Source organism: Mustela erminea, chromosome 14 (genome assembly GCF_009829155.1).
Source record: "Mustela erminea isolate mMusErm1 chromosome 14, mMusErm1.Pri, whole genome shotgun sequence".
Lineage (NCBI taxonomy): Eukaryota > Metazoa > Chordata > Mammalia > Carnivora > Mustelidae > Mustela > Mustela erminea.
In genome coordinates this window covers 59,234,634-59,254,384 of record NC_045627.1, presented here as the reverse complement: position 1 = coordinate 59,254,384, position 19,751 = coordinate 59,234,634, and the positions used below count along the sequence as shown (strand labels likewise).

Sequence of the window (19,751 nt, the reverse complement as noted above, 5' to 3'; positions counted from 1 at the left end):
GCAGGGAATACTAGTGCCAATATTGTCTTAAGGCTACCGTGTGAATTAACAGTGGCCATGAATATATTCACCTGAAATTAGTGTCCAGGGTCAGCACTTTTCCTTTTCATTCCATTTTTTGGCCTAATCCTAGTCAAAGACCTGGTGTCACTACAAAGTTGTGGAGGTAAATGTATCCTAAACTGCCCCGATGCAGCTAATAAGGGAAAGTTGTCCAATCATCACAGAGTCAGCCTCTGACAGCCTGTCACATTTTCCACTGATGCACCAGACGTGACTAAACTGAGCAGGGGCCGTCCATCCGGGACCTGGATTCCCTTTCACTGTGCTCAGCAGGAAGGGGCCAGCATCATCCCATACCCATGTCATGAACTTGACATAACCCTTAGTAATGGAAGAGGAGGCTTGGCATGCCATGAAGCCCAGACGTTTAACTTAGCCTGCACACCCTGTGAAATTTTAATTATTTCAAGGTCCACACTGTACTCAGCCTGTAGGGAACCCAATTTCTGGAGGAGAAAATAAAATATCTTGCTACTTCAGCAGCCATCTATTACAACACTGGACAGCAGGGCCCAAGGGATATATGATCATCCCTAAAAAGTTACAACCAGGAAGACGAATTTATTATTGGTTGGTGCCTTGTCACACAGCAGAGAAAATATGGACTCAATAACATATATACTGACAAAGGTATGTATGTTAAACATTCAAAAATTTTTCATTGCCTCCGAAGTTTAATTCTTTGTGCTAAAGAGTAGAAAAAAATGAAGAAGATACATTTTAGAAGGAAGAAAGAAGAGTAAGAATTAGCAACACAGGAGCTGGTTTGGCTTTCCTTCCTAATTTACAGTTTTTCTAGTCTGATTTTTTTAAAAAATGAAACTTCATTGTTTTCTATTTTGCTGTACCTATTGTTATACAGTAAATTGTCTTGTGGACCACGGCAGGGAGATCAGTGAAGTGATGCTATGGGAGCTGGTGGCCTGTCTGTCCCGGCCACCCTCCCCTCCTCCACGCTCCAACCCTCAAGGCACACGGAACTCAGGTTACATGAATGATTGCAGCAGAGGCAGAAACTTCATGTCTTTCCTATTCAGAATAACTCTAAGTACCCTGAACTCCCCCAAAATTCAGGCAGGGAGAGAATTTTTTAAAAGGAAAAACACTCTTAACCAACTTCCAACCTAGAGATGTCAGCCGCTTGCCAAAATATGCCATCTTGTGAAGCCAATAAACGGAGAGCAGGAGAGCAGGAGGAGCGTGGCTGAAACTGGATAAGGGGTAGGGTTTTCATTTCTCACAAGCAGAGGGAGGAGGATACCAATATGGTTAGCCAGTCAGCAAGCATTAATCCTCATTAATGTCTCCCATTCTTCTCTGCACAGCTGTGCAAACATAAATTAATTGGGTCATTTTGACGAAGGCATACAAGAAAAAAATTTCCATGGGAGGCAGAGGAACTAACTAGACACACAACACATTCTTGAAATGTGCAGGAAGGACTGTACAAGCTACCACATCTTAGACAGGGAGACAGACATTCAAATGCACAGCACCATGAACTGCCCCTATGGGAGAGGCTCCAAAGAGCAGAAGGAGGTGGGGACATGTTCATGACAAAGCATATAATAAATTGCCAGAGTGAGAACAGTGGCTCCCACTCCATGTGCAGTCGACTTCACAGTGTCATTTCATTTAACCCCCTAAAAATATGATTACCTCCAGTTTACATATAAGGTGATTAGAAACAAAGAGGTAAAGAACTTGCTGGAGATCACACCAGCAGCAAATGGTGGACTCGCAGTGGTTGACTCACTCCAGAGACCATGTTCCTAAGATGACACTGTCCTGCTTTCTATATATTTGGCATTAGGCTTGCATCATGGAGAGTAGATAAAAGGTATGGCCACTTCTTGACCTTAATCAACTTATAATTTGATTGGGGAATCAGGATGGTTATGTGTGAGATGATCAGGAATGGGAGCATTCCATCAAGGTCCACATTACTCAGGTGAAGGAAGCCACTCATAGGAGCTGGGGAAGTGGCTATAATTCATCTGTGCAACTCTGAGAAGGATTTCTACCAGACCCTAAACTAAAAACTGAGATAGTGAAAGAATACTATACTTGAGAAAATACTGACTCATTCCTGCTGTGGTATAGTTTGACTATTCAAAAAGGATTCTCCCTTTCAGAACTCTCCCTTCAGAAAGGACAAGACAGTCAGCCCTTTCCCCCAGCTTCATTTTAAGGGTTCATAAATATGTCCACAGCCTCCTGGAAACCAAGTCAGACAGGAGAGAGGACTTCTTGGAGTTTACTCTGACCGAGGTGTGGCAACCTCTCCCAGCCTCCAGAGACTAAAAAGGAAGAGATGGTTTGCATCATCTCTTTGGTCCTTTTCAACTGGAAATTACCCATCTCAGGGCTCTGACCACAGAAAGGGGCAAACTGGCAGACCGGAGCTAGGGACCTGTGGACATTCCCAGGAGAAGAAGTGGCTCCAGAAACTGGAGGAGTGAGTATGGTCATGCCAGAAATTATTCTGCAATTATATATAGCAGAAGCATGACCCTCATGCCTATGTAACTGGGTGTGGGGGTAGGGGGCGGTGGCCTATGATAACAGTTCTCAACCAATCCGCTTCCATTCCCTTTGCAGCATTTAAATTTCTGTTGCATTCTTAACATTCAATTTCAGGTGTGCATGAATTTTTTAAATCCCTGCATTTTTAATTGGAAAGACACATTACTGTGATGAGCTCCTTTCTCCCTACATGGGCAAAATTCAGTCAGAAGAGCTGGGGAGCCTATGTGTCACTGATATCACTCTTCTTGTGACTCAGGTTTTATGAGGAATCAGGTAAGGTGGCAAAAACAAATCTGGGAACTTGCTGGGTGAATGGTAGGTTGAATGCATAGAAAGAAGGGCCTGCAGGTCATCCCTTTTCAGGCAGGCTTTTGGCTCAGCCCTGCCACTCCTGAGAGCCTAAGTAGGGTCAGGGTCTTTAGGATGGAGCAAATATTCCCTAAACGTCCTGACCAAAGAGCAAAGAGCTCAGTTAAAGCTCCTGGACAGTGGTTTTCAACTCCACAGAACCATAGAGTCACCAGGGGAACTCTGAAAAAACATTTATGCTGAGCCTGACCTTAGCGATTCTGATTCAGAGGGTCTGGAGTAGGACCTGGACACTGTGGTTCTAACACAGAGCCAGGGTTAGAACTGCCACACAGAACACAGCCCAGTCCAGAAGCATCAGTAAGTGTGGCAACTCAATCAATGGACACCGAAATGAACAGAAGTCTTCTGTTCAATCCTAGCTCTACCACTTAGCAGTTAAGTGACCTTGGCCGAGGCACATGACTTCCCCGAGACTCTGTTTCCTTAGCAATACAATGAAGTTAATGATCATACCAATACTGGAGGGTAACTGAGAGGATTGCATGAAATCAAGTATATAAATTATGTGACCCAACGTCTGGCATGTGTAAAATGCTCAGTAAGTATCAGCTCCTGTGACTGACGATAATGATAGTAAAAATACACCAGTTATGTTTCAATAAAAGGCATGTTCTTCTAGATTGGGTATTTATTCACAAGGCCAGATCTTAAGGAATTGGGAAACATTAGAACGTGAAAGTTAGACATTTGGCATATCCTGCAATTATGAATATAGGAAACAAGACTCAGCACTGGGAGCAGCACCTGTGATCTTGTCACCAATAGAAATCACAGATGTGTCCATATTTTACGGTCGTGGTCAAAACCCTAAAAGAATATTTATATTTAGGGTGACCAATTGCCCCGGTCAGCCCGGGACTGAGAGGTTTCCCTGGATATGGGATTTGCAGGGCTAAACTGGGAAAGTCACAGGGAAACCATTCTGTACTGACATCCCTTACCACTTAGAAATTACAGTCGTCATCGCCTCACTGAATGCCACTGTTTAAAGTGTTAATAAAGAAACACCTACTCTGCTATATATCGCAATTTTAAACCCTTTCCTCGTATGTATACATATGGCCACATCATCTGTGTCCTTTTTAAAACTCTGTATTTCATTTGATGCATTTAAAAGCATTATTCTGTGTCCACAGACTTCACCAAATTGCCAAAGGGGTCCATAGCACAAAAAAGGCGGAAAGGGAAGATACTGGGAACATTGGTTGGAAAATGGAGGAAACCAGATCTTTAAATTCTTTTAGGTCCTGCAACCTAAAAACATATCAGAAGGAAGACATAAGCATCTACCTCCAAAGGACATGACTAGTTAATCAGTCAGTGGAGCTGCTTTCCCCCTATCAGGAGTCTGTGTTATAATCCTACATACAGGAAACTGGGGGTCTGCCTAATTTCTGCACTCCTGATGACATATATATGTGTATTTTACATATATATACTTAAATCATTGCAAAATCAACTCAATCTTAACAGCTACCGATTGGAGTATCTGTAAGGTCTACTAGTTTCTAGTAACTACAAAACACTTCCCTGAAGAATCACAGTTTGACAGAACTTAACACTTTCCATGAATTAAAACAATGGAAAATTGGATTTTTCAAAGATCAAGTTTAAAGAAGTGGTCAAAAAGAAACTTTAACTCCTTACCCGATACCACTGGGCTTCTGATAGGCACTGGCTTCCATCCTGCCTAATCGCCACCACTGACAGCTGTTCCAGAACTCTCCCACAGGTCAATAAAAGACCACTTCTCTTCTGATCGATGTAACTGTAAGCTTCCAGCCCAATGTGACCAGAAGGCAGAGTCCTCACGATTGCCCTTGTCCCGGTATACACAGATTTCTTTATTTCCCTGTCATTTTTACAAAATCTCCTCACTAACAAAGTGGACCTCTCCTTTTTGCTCTTAAAAAAATCTTCTTCTACATCTTCACAGTTATCAGGGAAGTCCTCAAAATGGCTCAGAAAAGTCTTGGCAGGGGGACTGTTAGTCAAGTCCTCCCTGCAAAGGCTGTCACTTGAACATAGCACACTGGCCCTTCGGCAAGAACCTTCAAAGCATAAGTAATTGTCATCCAAGGTGTCACAATGATCACATTGCAGCTGCCCATTCTTATTATCACAGTTTTCAGCCAATTCCATAAGTTTACAAGTATATGCCGCATAATTTTTCTTTTGCTCCCCACCAACATCAGGCAGTGGTACACAGTTTCCACAATTATCTAAAATCAAGTTGCCTGACAGGGTACAGAAAGTATCTGACACTCTTCTGTCAACTTCATAGTGAAAGTGAAATGCTGCTGTGTTGCCATCAGGGTGTGCCTGGCCAGTCTCTATGACGGCCGACTGACTTCCTAAGGGACTAATGTCCATGGGAGGTCCATCAATTTCCAGTTGAATTCCAGGGAACACCTTTCTTTCCAGTGAGGATGGGATTCCAGTTTCCAAATATGGGTCTTCCTCCATGACAGAATCACACGTGTCATAACACTGGCTCTTTGTCAGTACGTCGTTTTGGTTAATGTTAAGGTTTTCCACAGAAACTGGTGTGCTTTCTGTCCAGCACTCTTCATTGCTGTTCTCATCGCTCACTATTTTCTCCCTTGCTATTGAGAGAATCTTGGGCAAGTTGCTTCCAGAAGGTTCTTCTTTAAGCTTGTTCATCTGTGCAGTGGTAGAAGTCTGCCCACTCTGCCTGATGCTATGTGCCTTCAGAACACTGATGTCTGAGACCTTTTCACTACTTTCATCTATAGCCGATGGAGCGGACGTCACTTTTCTCTGAGTTACAGGTGTGAGAACAGAAGCTGCCATTTCTTCTGATGTCATCTTCACACATACACAGGTTTTAGCTATTACTGTTTCTCCTCTCTGGTGATCATGTCAAGATTTTTATAAAAGAACTTATTATTAAAATATTATTTCTCAGATACAGAAGTCCTCTGAGAAACAGTGTGACAATTTTTTTGATTCAGATTCATTAAGAGCCAAATAAATTTCCCCAGTTATTACTTTCTGATGTCTGCAATGTTTTTCTAGACCAGGGTTTTAAGGTGGCAGTTCAACTTTCTTTCCTCTATTATTTGAAGTAATTCTTTTGGAGAGTTTTACTCAGGATTGCATTCTGCAAATTCTGATCCATCACTGACTTACTAATGATTTAAAATTCCAGTTTGAATGTTTCCTGAAAGAAAAAGACATGATGTCAAACACTGTGGCACTAAATAAAATTTTTGAAATGAACTTCATAATAATTCTAAGCTAATGCAAAATATGAATCAATTTTGAAGAAGGAGTTTTGCAATTGACAGCTACTTTCAATCTTTTAGGTATTTATTTTTCTGATTTAATATTTCAGAAATTCTGTTTCCAGCCTTTAAAATGGAGTAATAACAGAGACCAGAAAAATCCCCCCACCTTAAACAACTGAAAAAAAATCAGAAAAAAATATGAAATAATGGTTTTTAGATATCAAACAACAGGTAATACAGAATAGTGATTCCTGAAATAAGGAAAAACAAACAAATGAGGTGAGCCCTATAAATGCCCTAGTTTGTAGCTTGAGAGCTTTTAGCCATAAGAGAGTAAAGTGGAACTCAGGTTGGGCCCAACAGAGTGCTGATTTAAAGAAAAAACAAAGTTGAGAGCTCAGTAAGGCCACAAAAATTGGAGAAAGAAGACAAATTAAGTGGAGAAGAACAAAGATAAGAATGTTGGCAGGCTTCTCATGAGGAACAATGCAAGCCATGAGGAGGTGGGTGGGGGATGGGGAAATAGGGATTAAAGAGTACGCTTACATGATGATCAAATAAAATAAAATAAGAAACAATACAAGCCAGATGAGAGTGCAGTAAATCTTTAAAGTTCTAAAGTACTTTCTTTTAGTACTTTAAAAGAAAAAAGAAAGAAAGAAAAAATACTGCCAAGTTAGAATTCTATGCCCAACAAAAATACCTTTTGAAAACAAAAATAAAATAAAAACTTTCTAGACACACAAGAGCTGAAAGAACTCATCACCAGCAAACTTGCATATAAGAAATGGTAAAGGAAGTCCTTTAGGCAGAAGGAAAATGATACCAGATAGAAATCTCGATTGATGCAAAAGAAGAGAGTATCTAAAATGTTAAATATGTGGGTAAATACAAATTTTCTTATTGTAAATCACTTAAGATAGTTGATCTTTTGAAGCAAAAGTAATAGCAATGTATTATGGGGTTTCTAACAAATGCAGAAGAAAAATATATGACAATAAAAACACAAGGTCAAGAGAAGAGAATGGAAGTATACTGTTACAAGATTTTTTTCTACATGAATTGGTATGATATTACTTAAACACAGGCTGTCATAAGTTAAAGATATATACCCTAAGTCCCAATGCAACCACTTTAAGAAAAGATATAGGTAATAAGTCAAAATGTTAGAATCAAAAAAATTTCAAATAATCTAAAGGCAAAAAAGGGGAAAAGATGAACAAAGAACAGATGTGGTAAATGGAATTCTGTGTGTGTACCCCCTCTGTTTTATTTTTAATTTTTTTAAGATTTTATTTACTTATTTGTGTGAAAGAGAGTAAAGCAGGGGGACGCAGCAGGCAGAAGGAGAAGTGGGCTCCCTGCTGAGCAAAGAGCCCAGTGTGGGGCTTGATCCCAGAACCCTGAGATCATGACCTGAGCTGAAGCAGATGCTTAGTCAACTGAGCCATCCAGGCATCCCTCCCTCTGTTTTATTTGAATACGAAATTATTCAGGTGAATATTAGTGGACATAAAATTTTTCAATTTATGAAAAGCATTATAAAAAATAATTCAGCTTATCTTTATTCTCCAAATTACTGAACCCTGTTCTATGCTGGGAACTGTGTAATGGGCTAGATATCCAGGGCCTGCTTGCCAGTATATTGAGAGGAAGAACTGAACAAATTTCAACCCAGTATGGCAAGTGTAATTATCAAGGATATACAAGGCACTGTGAGACCATAGGTGCCCATCACAAGTATACCATTCCTTTGTACGTATAGCTGTCCTTTCCAAGACAACTGATGAGCATTCATGTTCTGCTGTCAACAGCAGGTTTGACCTATCTTTGCCCTTTGCCACATAAGTGTCCCTCTTCCCCTTGCTTTTTCCTTTTCCTCTTGTCCCAAAGAAGTAGCAACTCCTCTTCCCTTATGTATGTAACCCTCAAGTGCAATCACAAACTTTCACCTGCTCCCAGCACATGCAGTCTTCATAATTACCTTGAAAAATGAGAGGATACCCTATCAATCAGATACTTCCCAGGGAGTTAATCAGCCCACAAACCTTTCACATTCTCCTTCTAACTTGGTTTCTTTCTTATTTTCTTTGGAAAAATGCCTCTATTATTTTTTGGAAAGATATGCTCAGTGTAAAACAATTCAAACAATGCAGAAAAGCACAAAGAAAAAATTTCAACTTAACATAAATCCCACTATCCAGAGATAATCACTATTAATACTTTGAGGAAACTCCTTCCAGGAGGCTCCTTATGCACCAACACACAGAGATACATGTATATAATTACACAAGCACCAAATCAAATCATGCTATAATTCTTGATTTACACCTGCTTTTTTAAAAATTTTTTTTACAAATTCAACTCATGAATAGCTTTTCATGTCAAGAACTATATAATTTTTTTAAAGATTTTATTTATTTACTTGACACACAGAGATCACAAGTAGGCAGAGAGGCAGGCAGAGAGAGGGGAGGGAGCAGGCTCCCCGCTGAGCAGAGAGCCCGATGCGGGGCTCAATCCCAGGACCCTGGGATCATGACTTAAGCTGAAGGCAGAGGCTTTAACCCACTGAGCCAGCCAGGTGTCCCAGAAATATATAGATAATTTTAATGGCTTATGGCACTAACTTGATTTCATTATCTTTGGTCTGTTTTTTAGAGTAACTTTTAAAGCCAAAGCCTTCAGATTGACTGTTAATGTGTCCTTTCTCACCTATGGGAGAAAGGTAATTCAAGGCAAGTGCTGTTTAACTTCTGTTCTAAGCACTTGGAAATTATTATCTCATGTAATTCTCACTCAACCCTACAAGATAGCATGATGGTTTTAAAGTATGTCCTCAAATTCTTTGATACTCCTCCTTTCAAAAGCTGAAGCCTAACTGCCTTCCCCTTGCATGTGGGCTGTACTTAGTGACATCCTTCCAACATACAGAATATGTTGGAAGTTACAGTTTATGACTTCTGAGAATAGATCATAAAAGGTCATAAAATCATTGGGGTTTCTTCCTTGCTCTTCCCCTTCTTTGCTCTGGGGGAAATCAGTTGCCATGTCATAAGCAAAGTTCCATGTGACAAGAACTGAGGCCTCCTGCCAACAGCCACTGGTGAGAGCCATCTTGGAAAGGGATCCTCCAACATGTCAAGCCTTCATGTGATTGCAGTCATGGTCTACATGTCTACATATTGATTCGAACCTCATGAACAAACCTGAACCAAAACTACTCAGCTCCCAAAATTCTGAGCCACAGAAAATGTGAGATAAATGTTTATTGTTTTCAGACACTGTTTTGAGGTAATTTGTTACACAGCAAGAGAGAACTAATATAGATCAGTTCTATTGTTATCCATATTTGACAGATTAGAAATCAAAGCACAGAGAAGCTAAGTCACTTGCCAAAGATCACACTGCTGGAAAATGGTGGAGTCAGAATTCAAACCCAAGAAACCTGACTCCAGAATCTATGCTCTTCACCACAGTATGCTGCTTTCTTACTACCTAGTTTGAAACCTCATGGGTTTGAATTCCTGATGTCTGCTAGCTGATGGGATACATGATTTCTGGGAGGATCCTCTTTTATTTGAGTTTGTCTCTGGAAGGCTGAGATCTTCATTTTGCCTCCAGCTGTAATCACAACCAAGGACTAAAGACTCCATCTCAGGTCATTCTTTTACTCAAAAAATTCTTATTGAATACAATGCTAAGTGAGGCAGGAATCTGTCCCTGATTTCTTTATAAGCTAATAAATCATCAGGTAAGGTAAAGTATAAATAGGCTTATAATGTGGGCTAACACAGAGAAAGAACATGTAAATCAGATAGTGGGGACAAGGCAGGGGTGAATGCAGGGAGGGTTTCCTGGAAAGATGGTGATCAAGCTGAATTTTTGAAAGATAAGAAGGAATTAGCAAGATAAAGAGGCGGGACATCCTTTTCAGAAAAGATCAAATGTGGATTCTCACGGAGAAAAATAATAAGACATAGGCCCCTAATACTTCATGCAAATATTTTAACCATGTTGGGTTTGGTTTGATTTCCTCACATATAAGACAGAAATAAAACCGCCTATTCCATCAGACTGTGGAGAAAATGCTTTGGAGGACACCTGGAGACACTCAGTCATTTGAGCATCTACCTTCAGCTCTTGGATAATGATCCCAGGACCCTGGAACTGAGCCCCATGTTGGGGAGCCTGCTTCTCCCTCTCTCCCCTGATCTTGTTCTCTCTCACTATCTCTCTCTCTCAAATAAATAAAATGTTTTTAAAATGCTTTGGAAACCAAAAGTCTGGGGCAAATATTTGTTATTCTATGCCTTGTAAAGTTCAGCAGCTCTGTTGGTGTCATGTGTTGAATTTACTTTGGCAAGATGCCCCCACTCCACTCACCAGGTTCACCCAAATTTAAATTTCAATTCTATAACTGGGACTGACTCCCTGAATCCCAGCTGCATGACCATGAGCTGGTTATATGATCAATTCCAAATTATACTTCTTATTTCTGTAACGTTAGAATGAAATACATAATTTATATGTCAATTATAAATGTTAATTTTCTACCTACCTCCTCTTGGTTAGCCCTAGGTCATCTATGAGGGAAGATGGGTTAGGTTAAAGTTATAGGTAGCATTAGACAGCTGGCTGAAGAAAACCTGAAGCACTGAATAAGATCACAGTCTAAAAGTTCTGAAGAAGAAAGAGATGGAGAAAAAGGTTCTTCTTTTCTTAATGTGGTTTGTAGGGAAGCCTAGAGAAGGACCAGTCTGAGAGAGATCAAAGGATATGTGGTTAAGAATATGGCAGAATAAGAAGGAATTTGTCAAGGTAGCATTTCCAAACTAGAGATGAATTGGGATGAGTAATAGGTTTAGAGAAATGATTGGCCATGAAGTATGGCTATAGAAATGATGCCAGGGGTGCTAGAAATCCTAGCCAAAGTAGTAAGACAAGAAAAAGAAATGAAAGGTTTAAGAAGAATCAGGAGTGACTCAGAGTAAGTTTTTATCTTCAAGATAGAGAAATGTAAGTTACAAATAACCTTATAGACAAATTTCCATGGGCTAAATCAGGGGCTGGCAAGCTAGAAGTCCAAATCTGACCTGCTGTTTTTGTAAATAAAATTTTACTGGAACACAGCCATGACCATTGATTTATGTAATGTATATTGTTGCTTTTGCATTACAATGATAGAGTTGAGAAACTGTGACAGAAACCATATAGCCCGCAAAGCCAGAAATATTCACCATCTAGCACTTTATATAAAAAGTTTGCCAAAATGTGTGCTAGACAAATGAGTCAATAAAATGCCTGGTTAGAGCCAAAAAAACTAACTGGAAGGCTTAATAGCCATCTTCATATATTTGAAGAATTGAGATGAGGAAATAGTCTGGTTACATATTGTTTCAAAAGGTAGGATCAGGGCCAAAACAAATGAATTACTGGGGAGGTATGCTTTGGCTTACTGTGATAAAGTATTCTCTAACTTGTAGATCTGTTTAACAAAGGAGAAGCTATCTTGGATGGCAGTCTTCTCATTGTTGATAGAGGGATTTAAATATAGAGAGGCACAGTGTTTAGCATAGCAGGTGTTTGATAGGTGTTGAACAAATATTAGAGTGAATGAATACTGTCTATAATGGTTAATTATAAAAATAATGGCTCATAACTACTTATTGAGCATGTATCATACGTCAGACATGTTCTAAGCACATAATACCTCATTTAATTTTTATAATAGCATTATCAGTAGCAGAAACTACTAATTGTTCCCCAAAATCTGTTCTCATTTTTCTCAGTAAAAGAACCTCTGAATTTTAGCCAAGCATATGGCCATCCCTCTATCGGCCTTACTATTAGCTAGATGTACTTATGTCACTAAGTTATTACTAATTAGAAATAAACAGAAGTGGTTTGCTATTTCTGGAAAGTGTCTTTGAACAGAAACATGTGCCTTTCTCCTCCCTCTTTCTCCTTTCTGCTGACTGGAGGGAAGGCATGATGACTGGAGCTCAAGCAGCCATATTAGACCTTGAGGTAAATATAAGAATGGACACCTTTCATAGTAAAGAAATAAGATAGAAGCCTGGGTGCTTGTTTCCTGGATTTGGGGGAAAGAAAAAGAAAATTTTATGTTGTTTAAGCCACCACTATTTTAGGTTTTCTGTCACTCACATCCAAACCTTTTCCTAGCTAATAAAGGTCAATACTGTTATCACCCCCATTTTATGATGCTCAGAGTATTTGAATGGCTTATTGAAAAGTAGAGATATAATATAACAAAGAAGCTGTAGAGAGAGAATTCCTGCATTGGATGGAAAATTATATTCACTAATTTACAGTATGTCTCCACTTTTATGTTTCTGGGCTAGATGAAATCTTTTGTGTCATAAAGAACAATTAAATGAGAAAAATATTAAATACAAGCACATTGTTTTTTATGATTGTAAATGTCAGAAGGAGGTGGGATTTAATAACAAGAACAACAAAAACTATAAGATAACTATCATTATTTATTTACTTATTTTTTGTAAAGATTTTATTTCTTTATTTGACAGACAGAGATCACAAGTAGGCAGAGAGGTAGGCAGAGAGAGAGAGGAGGAAGCAGGCTCCCTGAGGAGCAGAGACCCTGGGATCATGACCTGAGACAAAGGCAGAGGCTTTAACCCACTGAGCCACCCAGGCGACCCAACTATCAATTATTTACTAAGCACCTGTTACATTTCAAGTTCAGAAGCAAGGTAGTTGTAGACCAGGAAATCAGTAAAGCTCTGAGGGTGGGGAATTTAACTTGGAACTTTACTGAGAGGTAGCAATTACTCTTATCCATAACCAAAAAAGAGACCTTGGGTAAAAGGAATAGAGTAAAGAAAGATAAAGAAGTAGGAAAATACAATGCATAACTATGAATTCATTTGAAGTTCTTAGGAGACCATTTAATCCAATTAAAGAAAGTGAAAGCTGTTCAGTAATTTCACCATCATGAAGAGAAATATAGGGCAACTGTTAAAGCTGGTAATGGGATGTAATATTTCTATTTCATCTTCAAACTTAAAGGATTTATAGACTCACTTGTAGTATCATGTATATGACAGATAAACAACCATACGACAGTTATTTACTTGTGCATTCTCTTCCACAAAGCTCACTCTGCAAAGAGATTAAAGAAAATATTTTGCCTGCACAGCTCTTCCTCCTTTTTCTCCCTACTACAGGCACACCCACACCCAAACCCTACATGATGAGTCAGTCATCACTCTTCTCCACTGAATGTCTGCTGCTCCACTCCCTCCTGACCTCTTTTCTCTGAATATTATGATGGAAACTCCATAACTAACAAAGAAACAAAGCTTTTAAAACATTCCCCAAAGGCACTGGTGCACTAATCTGGGTCATTTTCCAAGACCCCACAGACTTAACCCTTCATGACTTGCACTCCCTTTATCAGAAAAGTTTCAAAGTCTGGGAGGCTAGACTGGTGACCCAGAAAACCCAGAGACACCTTAATCTTTATACTCTGTGTATATTAAACACCAGGAATTAATGTATAGGTAGATGCCAAAGCTTTGCAAATATTTTTGAACTAATACATTGATAAGGTTGCATATAGTAAAATAGAGGATCACAAAAAACGTTTGTTCATTACAGGTTAATTCTCAATTGTCAAACTCACAAAGAAAGGAAATCCTCACTGTAAACAGTCTCTGAGCAGCCTGCAAATCACCCCCTACTGCTCTCCCAGAAATGTGGAGTCACAGACATTAGAAATTTAATCCAAGATTGGAGGTAGATAGGATTGCAGTGTTCTGACACTCACAGGACTCCCTCTCCTTTACTGTAGTACAATCATGCCAAGAATTTCTGCAGTTATGTATATGCGCACACATGCACACAAAGATGCATGTTTTTGATGAGAGATGAGAAGGGACAAAAGTGAGCAGCAGAAGGTGGCAAGAAACCCTCCATGATTTAGTCCCAGTCTATTTTTTCCAGCTTCACCACTGACCAATACCCCCCAAGGAGAAGATATCCTATCATACTTGTCTTTTTGCTATGTATTCAATCAACCTAGCATTAATGCCTCTGTGCACTTCCCTTCCCACTGTTTCCTAACTCTGCTAAGACTCCTTCGCCCAGCTTAAGTGGCATCTGCCCTCTGTAGCCCTCCCTGATACCTACTTGACAGCATTAATTGTTCTCATCTGTTTCCCACAAAAAGAACATTTCACCAGTACAACCTGTCATGAAACACTATACTATAGCAATTGATTATATAGGACCCCTGCATGGATTGAAAGCTTGTGAAGAACAGAGACCTTGCATCTTTCAACTTAAGGAGTTTATAGATACCCTGCACCCTACATTTCTGGTATAGTTTCCAGGTATATAGTCTCAATAGACATTTTATTCTTTCCTTCTTTTCCATGGCTCTTTGAACCCAATCCTTGTCCATTAGGACCTGGATTCCTTAGGCGCTTTCAGTTTCCTAATTCTAACCTCCTCCTATTTCATTCCAACCCATATGATTTTCATAAAAATATTTCCCACCACTTGCCTGCCTTTTGGTTAAGATCAAGTGCAGAAAAATATTCTCCAAACATTATTTTCATCATATCACTCCTTTGTGTGAGATAAAAGGAGATAAAAGGGACTATCATTTTATCTAGTATAGTAAATCCACACCTTAGTCTCATCCTTAAGAACATCATCAATTTAAAAAAAGAATTCCTATACTACTGGGTGTTTACCCCAAAGATACAAATGTAGTGATCCAAAGGAGTACCTGCACCCCAATGTTTATAGCAGCAATGTCCACAATAGCCAAACTGTGGGAAGAGCCCAGATGTCCATCGACAGATGAATGGATAAAGATGTGGTACATATACACAATGGAATATTACACAGCCATGAAAAAACCCCGAAATCTTGCCATTTGCAATGATGTGGATGGAACCACGGGGTATTATGCTAAGCAAAGTAAGTCTCACTCATATGTGGAATTTAAGAAACAAGGCAGAGGATCATAGGGGAAGAGAGAAAATGAAAGACAATCAGGGAGACAAACCATAAGAGACTCTTAATCTTAGTAAACAAACTGAGGGTTGCTGGAGGGGAGGGGGTAAAGGGATGTGGTAACTGGATGAAGGACATTGGGAAGGGTATGTATTACAAGAGCACTGGGTATTATATAAGAGCAATGAATAACAGACCTGTACCCCTGAAACAAATTATGTTAATTATGTTAATTAACTGAATTTAATTTTTAAATATACTTTCAGTATTCTTAAAAAAAAAAAAAGAATTCCTATAGCAGCGATGTCCACAATGTCTGCAATAGCCAAAATATGGAAAGAACCCAGATGTCCACCAACAGATGAATGGATAAAGAAGATGTTTATATATATATATATATGATGTTATATATATATATCACAGATGAATGGATAAAGAAGATGTTTTATATATATCTGTATCTATATCTATATATATCCATGTATATACATGGGTGTATATATATGATAGAATATTACTCAGCCATAAAAAAGAATGAGCTCTTGCTATTTGCAATGACAGGGATGGAACTACAGGGTATTATGCTCAATGAAATAAGTCAGTCAGAGAATGACAAATATCATATGATTTCACTCATATGTGGAATTTAAGAAACAAAACAGATTAACATAGTGAAAGGGAAGGAAAAATAAAATATGATAAAAACAGAGAGGGAGGCAAACCATAAAAGACTCTTAACTATAGGAAACAAACTGAGGGTTTCTAGAGGGGAGGTGGGTGAGGGATTGGGTAACTGGGTGATGGGCATTAAGGATGGCACGTGATGTGATGAGCACTGGGTGTTATATGCATGTTGTATGATAACTGGGTTTAGCAGTTGTCTTAGTTATAAGTAATATTCATGTAAGAGCAAATTAAAGCAAGCAAGCAAGCAAGCAAGCTCTATAGATCCTGGGGAGATGGGGAGCCCTTCTTGACTATTTTCTGCATGTCACAGATGAAAGAGCTGCTGCATAGCCAGGCTGTTTTTACAATGTGTCTGCTGCTTATGGAATGTCACACAGATGAGCTGTTTTTGCTCACAGGAAGCAGAGGATGGTGGGTGAGTAAATTGTGTAGGCTGGGTAGAGGCAGTGGCAGAGTCAACCACACAGCTCTGTGGAGCCGACACAGGAAAATCAAGTCATGCATGGTACTGTCTGAATATAAACTCTTAATAAATTATTAAAACAAAAGATTAGCTCGTGGTTCCTCAACAATTTTTGGTTTATCTGGAACCTCTCGTGAAGGTGCTGAAGAGCTACCAAGGCAGTTAGACCAGGGAAGCCCAGAGAAGAGAATCTGACATTTTTTAAAAATAATTTTTAAATTTTTTATAAACATATAATGTATTATTGGCCCCAGGGGTACAGGTCTGTGAATTGTCAGGTTTATACACTTCACAGCACTCACCATATCACATACCCTCCCCAGTGTCCATAACCTAACTACCCTCTCCCTACCCCCCTCTCCCCTGGCAACCCTCAGTTTGTTTTGTGACATTAAGAGTCTCTTATGGTTTGTCTCCCTCCCAATCCCATCTTGTTTCATTTATTCTTTTCCTATCTCCCAAGCACCCCACATTGCATCTCCACTTCTTCATATCAGGGAGATCATATGATAGTTGTTTTTCTCTGGAGAATCTGACATTTGCTGTCACTTTGTTCCACAATAAATTTGCTACTTTGAAAGCGATGGCTGAAAGGCTGAAACATAGATTACTGGTTTATTATAAATGTATAACTCAGGAAAAGCTACATGGAAGAGATGCAGAAGACAAAATACAGGAATATAGCAAGTAGCATCCGTGCCCTCTCCAAGCACACCACCCTCCCCAAATCTCCATGTGTTCAACCTGGGAGCTCCACATATATTTTCTTTAATTTATCTCAGTGGTATTTTATATTTATCTATACAGAGGTCTTGCACATCTTTGTTAAATTTGTCTCTATGTTAGTGTTGCTACTATAAATGGAATTATTTTATGTTTCAGTTTCCAATTGTTTGTTGATAGTATGCAGAAATACAACTATTGTGTCTAGACATTATAACCTATACCCTTGCTAAATTCAATTATTATTTCCACAGATATTCTGTAAATGACTTAGAATTTTCTACACAGATATCCACGTCATTTTCTTTTTCTTTTTCTTTCTTTCTTTTAAGATTTTACTTATTAGACAGAGAGATTTACAACAAGAGAGGAAACACAAGCAGGAGGAGTGAGAGATGGAGAATCAGGCTTCTGACCCAGCAGGGAGCCTGATGCGGGGCTAGAACCCAGGACCCTGGGATCATGACCTGAGCCGAAGGCAGACGTCCAATGACTGAGCCACCCGGGCGCTCCCATGTCATTTTCAAATGAAGAAAGTTTTATTTATTCCTTTCCAAAATGTATACCTTTTATTCTTGCCTTATTGCTTTGGTGAGGATCTCCAATTATAATACCAAATTAAATATGAAGACCTTGCCTTGTTCTCATTCTTTGAGGGAGAGTATTTAACACATCACTGTTTAATATGAGGTTAGCTGTGTCTTATAAATGCCCTTTATTAAACTGAGGATGTTCCCTTGCATCCCTCGTTTGCTGGAAGTTTTTATCACAGAAGAGTTTTGTCCAATGCTTTTTCTGCATTTATTAAGATGACTGCATGATTTTTCTCCTTGGTAAATTATATTGTTTGACTTTCAAGTATTGAAACAAACTCACAAATTCATGGAAAATGGAAAGGACCAAGAGTAGCAAAAACAGTTAAAGGGAGAACAAGTTGGGGGACTTACACAATCTAATTTCAACACTACTACAAAGCCACAGTAACCTGAATAGTATGTTACTGGCATAAAGACAGAAATTTAGATCAATGGAACAGAATATCCAGAAATACACCTACACATATACAGTCACTTGGCTTTTAAACAAACATACAGAGGTAATTCAGTGGGAAAAGGATAGTCAATGAATGGTACTGGATCCAAAAATAAAAGTAATGAACATCAACCCCTGTATCACACCATCACAATAATTAATTCAGTATGAATCATAAAGCTAAAATGAAAACCTAAAACCGCAAAATATTTAGAAAAAAAAACGGAAAAATCTTCATGACTTCAGGATACAGAAAAATTTCTTAGGACACAAAAAGAACTAACCACAAAGGAAAAAAAAAAAGGTAAAATGAACTTAATCAAAATTTTAAAAAAATTTAAACTTCTGCTCTAGAAAGAAAGAAAGAACAAACAAAAGGACAAGCTACAGATTGGGGGAAAATATTCCCAAAACATACAAGTGAAAACCTTCTTGTATCTAGACTATACATAAAACTCTTATAACTCAGTAATAAGCAGTTAACAACACGAGTTTTTTGAAATGTACAAGAGACTTGAATAGATCTTTCATAAAATAACATATATGAATAGCCTATAAGCAAATTGTGACAGATCAACAAAATTTCTGTATGAAATAAATATGAAGTTCAATCCCTTCCTCACACCACAAAGAAAAGTTAACTAAAAATGGATCACAAAATGGATACTAAGTGTAAAAGCTAAAATTATAAAACTTCTAATAGGAAACATAGGAGAAAATTTTTACAACTACTGAAACAAGCAGAAATTTCTGAACACAAAAGTATAAACCACAAAAGAAAAACAATTGATAAATTGCAACATAATTAAAAACATCTGCTCTTCAAAAGACAAGCCATTATTGTATGGTAGAAAATACTTGTAAGATAAATATCGAATAAAGGATCTGCTTCTAGAACACATAAAAAACTCCTATAACTCAATAATAAGTAGACAAACAACCCTATTTTTTTAAGTGGGCAAAAGTTTGAAAAACACCTTACAAAAGAATACAAATGACCAACAAGCACATGAAAAGATGTTCAAGGTTATCAGTCACCAGGGAAATACCAATTAAAATCACAATGAGATAGAACTTCATCCCCACTAGAACAGCTAATACTAAAATGACCATACCAAAGTTGGTGCAAACTTGGAGAAACTGGAATATTGTGGTGGGAATATAAGGTGATACCGCTACTTTTGAAAACAGCTTGGCAGCTTCTTACAAAGTTAAATATACATTTACCAGATGACCCAAAAATTCCACTGGTAGAAGAAAAATAAAAGCATATATCCACAAATAGAATTGTATGCAAATGTCTTTAGCAGCTTTATTCATAACAGCCCCAACTGTTGGGAAATGACCCAAAAGTCTATCAAAAGATAAATAAACCACCTGTTGTATATTCATACTATCAAAGTCTGCTCAGAAATAAAAGGAATGATCTCCTGATTATGTAACATACATGGATGAATCTTAAAAACATTAGGTTATATGAAAGAAGCCAAGCACTGAATAATTCCATTTATTTAAATTTTAGACCTGTGTTGATATAGTAGCTTCTAGCCATATGTGGCCACTTAAGTAAAAAATTAATTTAAACTAAGTAGAATTAAAAATTCAGCACCCAAGCTGCACTA

At 38.4% G+C, this 19,751-nt stretch overlaps 1 protein-coding gene across 4 annotated transcripts in view; it reads right to left on the bottom strand.

Moving 5' to 3' along the window:
- The window catches only part of PLCE1 (phospholipase C epsilon 1), a 325,782-nt gene that overhangs the window by 281,598 nt on the left and 24,433 nt on the right, over window positions 1-19,751 (bottom strand). For all 4 annotated transcript variants that reach the window (XM_032313903.1, XM_032313905.1, XM_032313904.1 and 1 more), the window contains exon 2: window positions 4,612-6,148. In XM_032313903.1, the coding sequence (XP_032169794.1) occupies window positions 4,612-5,793 (1,182 nt within the window). In that variant the 5' untranslated portion in view covers window positions 5,794-6,148. The remainder of the gene's footprint in view (window positions 1-4,611; window positions 6,149-19,751) is intronic.